Source organism: Terrapene carolina, unplaced genomic scaffold, assembly GCF_002925995.2.
Source record: "Terrapene carolina triunguis isolate 2854851 unplaced genomic scaffold, T_m_triunguis-2.0 Scaffold68, whole genome shotgun sequence".
In the NCBI taxonomy this organism is placed as follows: Eukaryota; Metazoa; Chordata; order Testudines; family Emydidae; genus Terrapene; species Terrapene triunguis.
The window spans coordinates 68,798,154-68,808,886 of NW_020664419.1; the positions used below are offsets into that span (position 1 = coordinate 68,798,154).

Sequence of the window (10,733 nt, forward strand, 5' to 3'; positions counted from 1 at the left end):
ATTTATAAATCTAAAGAAGGAATCCAAAGTGTAGACTCTCATGTTGTTTTCTTCTCATCTCTTGTCTCCATGCTGTCCATACAAGATTGCAAACTCTTCAGGGACCTAGCTTATGTCCACAAACAGGCCTAGCAGACTTGGGTGCTATTTAAATAATCATAAATAATGATAATGGCAGAAAGAGAGAAATATTTTTCTCCTGAAGAGTTTTGTTGAGTGTGCTTGAGTTTTAATATTGCTGACAAGTGTATCACAAATCCACAGATAGCTAAATCTAGCTTGCCTATGCATTTTTGTAAGATTGAAGCTAGGAAATGTTAACGTGGTATGTAGGATAGAAGTCGTCCTTCTAGTAATTCTGGGAAAACTTATGCTGAAAAAAAAAAAGAAAGTTTACCATTTTCCATCTGTACCATCTCTAGTTTAGAAAGAATAGCAGTTGGAGAGAAACAGCTGCACATCATTATAATAATTTACCTTACCTTTTCATTTAAATTGCAAAATATACTTTCGTGCAAACTTAAGCTGGGCAGTTTACTAAGAAAATACTATTTTGATTCTTAGAATAACATGTAGTCAAATTCCAGTTCTTCTGAGATGTCCAGGTTATCTGGAGTATGATGGATGGATTTCTAGAACGAAAAGAAATTGGTTCAGTGATTTAACTCTCTTTTGCTGTCCGAGCCCATTCTCATTGGTCTAACCAACAATCTTATTTTATTTCCTTCAGAGCTTTACCTAATGGCTTTATTTGAGACTAAAAGCTGGGTTTTGAGGGGATGGGAAATTTGGTCCAACTTTTACAGATTTTCTTATCTTTCAGGATTTTAATGTTGGTGTAGCGGGGTGGTCACCCACTCCTGGCCCCAAAGGGTTAAAAACAGCCCCGGGAGAGGGCTGTGGCAGGGGAAAAGCTGGGCTGATTGGGGGAAGCAGCCTCAGCTGGGGGCCATGCCCCAATCAGGGTCCAGCTGGCCCTATAAAGGCCAGTGAAGCCAGGAGCCCACACACAGTCTCTCTCTGCTTTCAGAAAGAGAGGGGACTGGCTGCTGGGAAGCTCAGGGTACCTAGAGTGAGGCAGGGCTGGGAAAAGGCCAGAGGGGCTGGCGAGCTCCAGGCTGGCAACTCCCCAGGCTACAGGGCCTTGTCCAAGGCCCCATAGAGGTACTGGGTTGCAGAGAAAGGCAGCAGGTCCAAAAAAAACCTGGCCTGTAATGAGTGGCTTATACTGCAGTCTGCCCCAGGGAGCGGGGGCTAGTTAGTGACTGGCAGTAGCCTAAGACTGACGCGAGGTGGGGATGGGGGTGGGGGTTTCCCGGGGAGGGGAGACTCAGAGTGAGGGGTTACTGCCAGGGGCAGCACCCCAGATAACGGAGCACTGGAGTCCAGGGAGGGATGTGGGGGTCCAGCGGCAGCGGGATACCGGCCTGCAGAGGGTGCTCTGCTCTGGAAAGAGCTAATTCCCTGAGACGACCAGCAGGAGGCGCCACAGCGGTGAGGCCTGCACCGTTACAGTTGGGATTTGTTAGTGTGTAGCCTACATAAGAATAATTGGTTCATAATACAAAGTAATGCATGTGGTCTTGACATTGGAGCTGGATGAAATTTTTCCTGCAAACACTTTTTTGCCAAAAAAAATGCATATTCAGGTAATCTGAAATAATTCACTAATTTGAGTCAATTTCAGCAAATTGTTTTGTTTTGGGGGGGGGGGTTGGGGGGAGGGGCAGAGATGTGTGGAAATTGAAATGTGAAAATGGTTCATGTTCTCATTTGCATAACAAAATGTTTTGACTTTTTTCATTTGAAAAAGAGGGTTTGTTTCAGGATTTCCCTCAATTGTATCTTTAAAAAGTTATAAAAGTCTTTATAAAAAAAAAAACCCTCTGAAAAACTTTTCAGTAGACACAAAATGAAACTTTGTTTTAGTTCACTGAAATTTTGAAATATTTGGTTTTGGGTTGACCCATAATGATTTTTCTCATTTTTTCAGACCTGCACCAGAACTGAATATTCAGTTATTTGTACAGCACTATTAGCATATGCTTGTAAAACATGGGTATATGATTTTGGAGGGTTTTTTTGGGTGGGGGTAGGGGGGTGCAGGTTTCCTGGAGGAATTCTGCACCATAGTGCACGTGCAGAATTTATGTCCCCCACAGATTTCTTTGCTTCCCTACAGAAAAATGACTTTCTGGTGGGGAAACAAAGAGAAACCTCAAGAGCAGTCAGGCACCCCTCTCCGGCAGCATGGGTGCGTTGTTTCAGGGGTCTGAAGAAGCCAGCAGAGAGGTAAATCACCATGGAGGAGGGAGGGGTTGGGTACGCCCTGGCCGGTGGCTTCTAACCAACTCTGGGCTCAGCTGCTAGTTCTGGAGAGACTGGGGAGTATGGGACTTCCTCTTCCCCTTCAGGGACCAGGTCAAACCCACCCCCAGAAACCTCCCCAGGCAGCAGGAAACTCTGCACCCCCTAGAACCAGTTTCCTGCCCCGATCACTCCTCAGCCGTGGGGGGAGGGGTTACCTGTGCACCCAACTCCTGTGCATCCAGACCTGCCCATACCCAGTCCCCTCCACTGAGCCTCACTCTCTCTGCACCAAATCCCCCACAACCAAACCCCCACTTTGCCAAGCCTCAACCCCTGCATCCAGACCCTCCCTTGCACCCAGAGCACCCCCCCACTGAGTGTACCTCACTCAAACCCCCACCCCAATGAATCCCCCTCTGCACCTGGACCCCTACCTCACCAAGCCGCACTCCTCCAGCCCTCCACACCCAGACCCCCCTTGTGAAGCCCCATCCCTCCCACATCCAGACCCCACAGCTGAGCCCCAACTACCTTCACCTACACTCCCCTGCAGAGTTCCATTGCTACTGCACTCGGAACCCCGCAACGAGCCCCTGTGCATCCAGAACTCCATGGCACCAAGACCCCCTACCGAGCTGCCTGCACCCAAATTGCACCACACTGCACCCTTTCACCCCACACCTGGATCCCCCCACACTAAGCCCCTCTACACTTGGATTCTGCTGGGCTGCCTACATCTGGTGTGCCTGTTGCGGAGGAGCAGAGGGCTGCAGGGTGATCTCCCACGTCCGTGCAGTCAGTGGCCTGTGCTCCCCACCGCCATGCTGGAGCCTCCACATTTATTTATTGATAAATAACATTTGCAGAATTTTAAAATATTGTGCAAAAAATTTTTAGGTTTTTGGTGCAGAATTCCCCCAGGAGTAAATAATGTCTTCTCCCTCTGTGCGAAATGAACAGTGACTGGGAGTATTGTTTCTGAATGCTGGAGTGCACTGTATCATTTTCTGCTTTTACTGTATGTATTCTGCAACTATTATAGCTTTTTTGTTATCCATAGTATCTGCCTGCAGTTTTACTATTTATTATGGCATATTAAAGTACAGAACAGCCTGTTCAGCATGGTCATTTATTTTATTTTTTTTTGTTCACTAAAACTTCTCTCCAAAGCAGATTATTGTGTTTCAGCATTTTTCTTCATGGTTTTCAGTGTTTTCTTCAGGATGAAAACATTTGATCGGGACTGAAACTCCTATACATGTAGAAATATTTTCTCTATTTCTGCCAATATCTGAGTGTTATGTTTTTCTCCCCCTTGTACTTTGTTTAGTTCAAAAATTATAGAACTGTTGGCCAGTTTTACAACTAAAAAAGTGTGCACTATGAATGTATATCGTGAATCTGTATACTCTTTAATGGATTTGTACATACTGGCTATAGCCATGTAGATGTTTTAAACTCATTTAGTGTTACTTTTCTTAAAAACAAAGGATAATAAATGTATGGGGTTGTTGTAATAGCATTACTTATGAGAGAAATTAAGAAAACAAAGTTAAAGTAAAAATTCTTCTTTCATTTACACTATATTTTCACTGGTGTAACTCCATTGGTTTCAAAGCAATTACTCCTGGGTTTATCGTAATAATGTGAATATAGAATCAGAGAGAAAAGGTAGGTGTGGTAATATCTTTTATTGCACCAGCTTCTGTTGGTGAAAGCGACAAGCTTTCAAGTTTCAGGCAACCTGAAGAAGAACTCTGTGTAAGCTCAAAAGCTTGTCTCTCTCACCAGCAGAAATTGGCCTAATAAAAGTTATCACCTCACTCATCTTGTCTCTTTAATATCCTGGGACTGACATGGCTACAAGAACACTGCATACAGTGAAGAATGAGAAATTGGATAGCAAGAAGAAGACTTTGGTATAAAATATTATGTATAGTTGGCTCGTGTTGTGTTGTATGTGCTTCAAAGTCAGGCACAATGCACAACAGACTGCATTAAACAGTGGTAACCCTGTTTTAGAGTTTAGAATTTTTGGTTTATCATAAATGTAATGTTACTTAAACATAGGATGGTGAAGATATATTTAATTGACTGTATGGAAACTCATATAGATTTCACCTAATCAAAGAAGGGCATCTAGATAGATATGCTGTAGCTATAATTTACAGCATCTCTGCTATTCTACTAGTAACAATACAAAAAACACCCTCCATACAATTTTGTCTCCTTCCAAAACATATTTCCTTTTGAGTCTCTGATGTCTGATTTTCACATGTGTCACTCTCCATCCTACTGTTTACTTCTTCCCCTTTTGAGCTAACATCCATATCCTCCATGCAGGTCAGTTTCTCCTAGAAGAATCCCGCCTGATAGAAGCAGCTGAAATGGCAAAGAAGGCAGCTGAGCTGGACAATACAGAGTTTGATGTTGTCTTCAATGCAGCCCATATGCTCAGGTTAGTTCTCTACCTTATTCTTATTTGGTTTTCTTGCGCTCTCTTTTCCCCTAACCCCAAACTCTGCAGTATTTGCTTACAGCGAGTGGTGATTTGTTTGTTTGTTTTTTAACCAAATACCCCCTTTGAAAGCTTTGTTATAACTAATAAGGAAGGAAAAAAACGTTTGCAGACTCTAGCGAGTCTATTTTTAACTTTTCTATATTTTACACACCTTATTCACTACCTTGGAAATTTCTGTATTTCACAAGCATGTAATCATCTTTGTTTGTATATGAGAACAATATATCTTCTTTTCCTACAGTACCTTCAGCAACATTGCCTTTTAAATTGTTTTTAAAGACGTGAGTCACAAAAATGGAGAGACTATAAATAAGAGAATGGAACTCTACTGCTCTGACCGTAACTTGAGAGTATTGGAAATGCCAGAGAATATTATATAAATATCATTAGGGAGTAGAAAGCTGATTAGAAGTCTAAATATCAGTCTCAAGGGTTATGGAGACTTTGAGAAATACAGGAATGATTAATGATATTATCAGATCCCCTTGATTCAGAGGCAGTCTTGTATTTAATTTTGTTCTGGTATCTGAAATTTTAGATTTCCATTTAAAACCAATGCACCTTGACTTTCAGCAACTTTGAGCTTCTACCTAAACAATTACATTAACCTCATATTACTATATTAGTCTCCAGGCTTTATTTCTAGGATAACTTGGTAATGGTTATGCTTCTTATGTACTTAAAAGGAAGAGCAATGACTGAACACAAATGGTTTGGGTTAGGTTATATCTTGCTTAAGAAAATATACCATATATAATGTACAAAAATAAGGGAAGTAGTTTTGAGTAAATACATTCAATTAGCACAGAGCAGTCATTAGAACAGTTATCTTAATAGACTTCTCTTGCTATGCAATTTATAATTTTAACATCCACAAATACAAAATGAAAAAGAAAATGGCTTGTAAAAGAAGATAGAATAAGTTCTTAGTTGAGTGACCTACTTTCCAAACTGAACTGAAGGTTCCTATATAAGGATTTTGAAATAAGCCCCAAAATGCCTTTAAAAGATTGTTAGAAAGAGATGGACTCAGTTCTTGTAGATCAGTAAAGGAAACCAAGACAAATGGTACAATTGTTCATCCATTAAATATTATCCCAAAAAACAGCACCAATATCAATGATTTTAAGGATCCTTCTGTTTGCCTTGCTCACTTTCTAACATTTAATCATCCTTAGGAATGGGCATACGCAGAGTCATTCATCTAAACATTAGATTAACGAAGAAAACAAGCCTAGGAAATTAGGCACATAGATGATGGGATTCACTATAAAATGGAGTTTTGGTTTTGTCTTTAAAGTGAAGGTATGATGCTGAGGGGCAATGGTATATCATCAAGGTAGGTTAGTGTTGTCACCCTTACAGGACTAGCTGCACCTCTCATCCCTTCATGGCATCTCTAAATGTACCCCCATCAGGTTTGACCTTGTTCTTTACCACCTTGGGGTAAAATCATGCTATTCTCCTATTCTTAGGCCTGGTCTACACTACAAAGTTTGGTCAACTTAAGTCACCGTGCGTCAACACTCAATTTTGTCTCTGGCCAACATAAGTGCCTGTAGCGGGGTGGTCACCCGCTCCTGACCTGAGGGGTTGGAAAAGCCCTGCAGAGGGCTTGGGCTGGGCAAGGTAAAACCCTGGCTGATTGGGGGAAGTGGCTGCAGCTGGGCCACACCCTAATCAGAGCCCAGATGGCCTGTATAAAGAGGCTGGGAGCCAGGAGCCCAACAGTCTCTCTCTGCCTTCAGAGAGAAGGGCCTGGCTGCAGGGAGCTAGACAGGGTACCTGAGTGGAGCAGGGCTGGGGAAAGGCTGAGGAGCTGGGGAGCTCCAGCCTGGAAAGCCCCAGGCTGTGGCCTAGGAGAAGGCTAAGGGGTACTGGGGGTTGCAGAGGGCAGCCCAGGGCTAGGCCAAGGCAGCAGGTCCAAACCCACCCTTGAAGATGATGAGTGGCCTATACTGCAGTCTGCCCCAGAGAGTGGGGGCTAGTTGGTGACTGGCAGTGGCCTTATCCTGAGGTGAGGTGGGGTTAGTGGGTGGGGGTTCCCCTGGGAGGGGAGACCTAGTGTGTGTGGGTATTGCCAGGGGGCAGCACCCAGAGCAAGAGGGGCACCAGGGTCCTGGGAGGGACACGGGGCCAGTGCAGAGGACAAGGTGGATCACCGCCCTGCAAAGGGCACTCCACAGGCTGGTGAGCTAATTTCCTGGACGACCAGCAGGAGGTGCCGCAGGGGTGAGTCCGTCCCTCTACAGTGCCCTGTTACAGCAAGAAGTAAAACCACCTCCCTGAATGGCATGGAGCCAAGATTGACATACTGAGGTCAACACAGTGTGAGTGTAGTAGACTCCACTGCCATGGGGTCACGAACACTGGAAGCCCTCCCCTAAGTTTTTGAAATGCCTTTTCCTGATGGTCTACCTTGGCAAGCACACCTCACAGCTCTTCCTTGTTGCGTGCAACTACCCAACCAACCATGCCGGCTCCACACAGTAGATGCGCTCCTGCCAGGAGCAGACAGGAGATAATGGTCTCCTGAGCATATGGAAAGAAGAGGCTGTGCAAACACAGCTGTGGGCCAGCCACAAAAACATGGACATCTATGAACAGATTGCATCGGGGTGTGGGCAGAGGGATATAACAGGGATCAGCAGCAGTGCCATGTGAAATTAAAGGAACTTTGCCCGGGATAGTCCAAGGCCTGGGAGGCCAACAATAGATCTAATTGTGTCCTGCAGTTCTGCTGCTTTTACAACAAACTGCATGCCATATGTGGCAGATATCCCACCAGCACCCCTCAGACTAGTGGGAATACCGAGGAGGAAGAGAGGTGGGAGGCTGCAGCCATGCCACAAGCCAGGATCTGTTTGAGACTCCATCACACTCTGTCCAGTCCTACCAGCCAAGCAACAAGACAAAAGAGTAGAGGTATAACAAACAGAGGTAGAGTTGGCATCTGCTTTTCATTCCATGTTGGATTAGACAAGGGGCCATGCAGGACAGTTTGTTCATGAACATAGGGATGTCCCTTGTATCCTCCTGAGAGAGCTTGATGAAACTTTCATGGAGATACTTTGCAATCCTTTACCAGTGTTTTTAGGGATAGTTGCCTTATTTCTTTCTCTGTGGTAGACAATTTCCCATGTCGCTTCACAATGAGTTCAGCTGGCACCGTTGCAGTAAATAAACTAGCAGCATACAGGCCTGAGCAGCTTTGAGACACCAGTAGCAGCTGTGTACTCGGTGCCTTTGTTACCCTCAAGATTAAATGATAATCTAAAACTATCACCACATGTGGAAAATAATGCCAGTAGTTGGTGCCATTGCCCTCTACTTGTACCCATGGAATAGGGACCAAAATTGTATTGTTTCACATGGAACAGAAAATCCTTCCCTCACCCTATCCCTGGCAGACCATACTCACCATGGCAGGACTGGAGAGGAGTGCTGTGCTGAGGTGTTCCAAAGAAGAAGTGTCAATAAGAAAGGGAAAGATAAGTTTCAAAACTCCCTTCCATTATTCCGTCCATGGTTGCTATTCCCTATACTTCCCCCCACCCCCGCCCCAGCATACTAAGTGTTATCATGGGTCACATCCTTACCCTTACCACTCCAGACCACAGGACAGCAAGGAGAACCACAGCTTCACATACGCTGACTTGTGAGAACCACATTTGAGGTATGTGTAGCCCCAATGGACTACATTTGTGCACTGAAATGGTTGCTGGCTTTCCAATTTGTTAAAAGTTTGCATTACATTGCCTGTGGATTTTTTGCACGTTGTTTTTCTGCACTTTTTTCCCCCATTGAATAAAATTCTAGTTTTATTCTCCAAAAAATATCTTTATTAAGTTGCAGAACGCAACTTCTAAAGACTTCGTCAACTGCATAGCTTCATATTGGGATCTTGTAATGACCCTTGTGTCTGGCTGTTCTAAATCAGTAGAAAGCCACTCCACCTCCATCCTGGTGGCAGCTTTTCCCCCTTTGCCTCACAGATATTATTCAGGACAGAACAGGCAGCTGTAATTATTGGGATATTTTTCTCACTGACATCCAATCTAGTGAGTAAACACCTCCAGCATCCCTTCAGTCTATCAAAACCACATTCAACAGTCATTCTGCAGCTGCTGTGCCCATTGTTGAATATTTCCTTGATGTTGTCGAGGTGGCCAGCATACACCTTCATGAACCAGAGGGAAGCTGGGTCCCTCAGAATCACTATTGGCATTTCAGTATCGCCAATGGTAATCTGCCAGTCGGGAAAGAATGTTCCTGCTTACAGCTCTCTGAACAGACCTGTGTTCTTAAAGATGCGTGTGTCATACACCTTCCCTGACTAGCCCACACTGACATCAGTGAAGTGTCCCCAGTGATCCACCAGTGCATGCATAACCATAGAAAAGTAGCCTTTTTTGTTGATGTACTCTGTGGGAAGGTGGGCTAGTGCCCAACAACAGTTCAGGAACCCCATTGCTGTAAATCCATCCTCTGTGTCACGTTGCTGAGAGTCAAAGTCCTGTGTAGCAGGAGACAATTAACGGCCCTGCACACTTGAATGACAACAGCCCCTAATGTGGATTTTCCAACTCTATAAGGATTTCCCACTCACTGGTGGCAATCTGGCATTCCAGGCTTCCGGAGTGCCATCACCACTCACGTCTTTACTGTCAGTGCAGCTCTCATTCTAGTGTCCCTGTGCTTGGGTGAGCTCAGCACACAGATTCAGGAATGTGGCCTTCACATCCAAAAGTTTTGCACCCCCTACTTGTCATCCCAAATCTCCATTACTGTGCGATCTCACCAGTCAGTGCTCGTTTCTCATGCCCTGAAGCAGCACTCCAACATCTGCAGCTGCTCCATGAACACCAACAACAGCCTTGAATAGTTTTTCACTATGTTCCTCAGCAAACTGTCCTTGAAGAAACTGTAATGTCCTTCATTGTTATGGTACTTCCTGCAGGTCTGGAAATAGAGGAGCTTCATGCGACCTGTGTTTGCAACATTCATGAGAATAGTGCAGAGTTCTGCAGGCTCTGTGCTTTTGTCAGAGATGGCAGACACTGAAAAGTGCTGCACGGCTTTGTGGGGTTTTTAAAAAATGGTGTACAAATTATTGGCTATATCTGGCATTATGGGATGGAGAAAATTGCATACTGGGAACTTGATCCCTGGGTGAGTCATGCCTATCCAACAACACATTGCAAACATTTCCCAAAAGTTATTATGACAGATGGCAGCAAGTGGCACTCTGGGATACCTACCTATGGTTCACCACAATTTGCATCGAGACAAGCACTTCTGGTGAGTAAGCACAGGGCTGATTCAAGCAGCCATATATGCATGCACCCACGTGATATACAAACTTTGATGGCTGTATGGCAACGTAACTTGCATTGACCAAAGCTTGCATTGTAGACATGGCCTTAGACTGGGTCCCAGGCTACAACACTCTGGGTTCACTTTCTCTGGAGTGTGTCAAAGTTCAGTCCCAAGTCCTACTGTTTTCTGAGTCTGGTTAAATTGGTGTGGCTGGCTTAGCAGGAGTCCGGGCAGCAACATTAAAGTCAACAGTCCTGGGTGTTTGCTGAGAGGTTATTAGCTGGTCTGTTGCCTCCTTCCTGCCTACATTTCCTCACAATCCTGCTAGTGAATTCACTCAATATTTGTGTACAGTAAACAACAAATAACAGTCAGACTAACAGAATATATATTCAAAAGTTATTGTATCAGCTCCAAATCCATCCCAAAGTGTTTGTGGAATTTTTTTAGGAGATGGGTTTTCAGGATGAATTTGAATGACAGAGAACTGAGATGGTTCCAGGCAGTTGAATGAAAAGGAAAGAGGGTGTAGAGCAGGGGTCGGCAATGTTCGGCACGCGGCTCGCCAGGGTAAGCACCCTGG

At 44.5% G+C, this 10,733-nt stretch overlaps 1 protein-coding gene across 1 annotated transcript in view; it reads left to right on the top strand.

Moving 5' to 3' along the window:
- TMTC2 (transmembrane O-mannosyltransferase targeting cadherins 2) overlaps positions 1–10,733 on the top strand; it is a 371,684-nt gene that overhangs the window by 325,827 nt on the left and 35,124 nt on the right. The window contains exon 10 of the mRNA XM_029910867.1: positions 4,654–4,768. Within this exon, the coding sequence (XP_029766727.1) occupies positions 4,654–4,768 (115 nt within the window). The remainder of the gene's footprint in view (positions 1–4,653; positions 4,769–10,733) is intronic.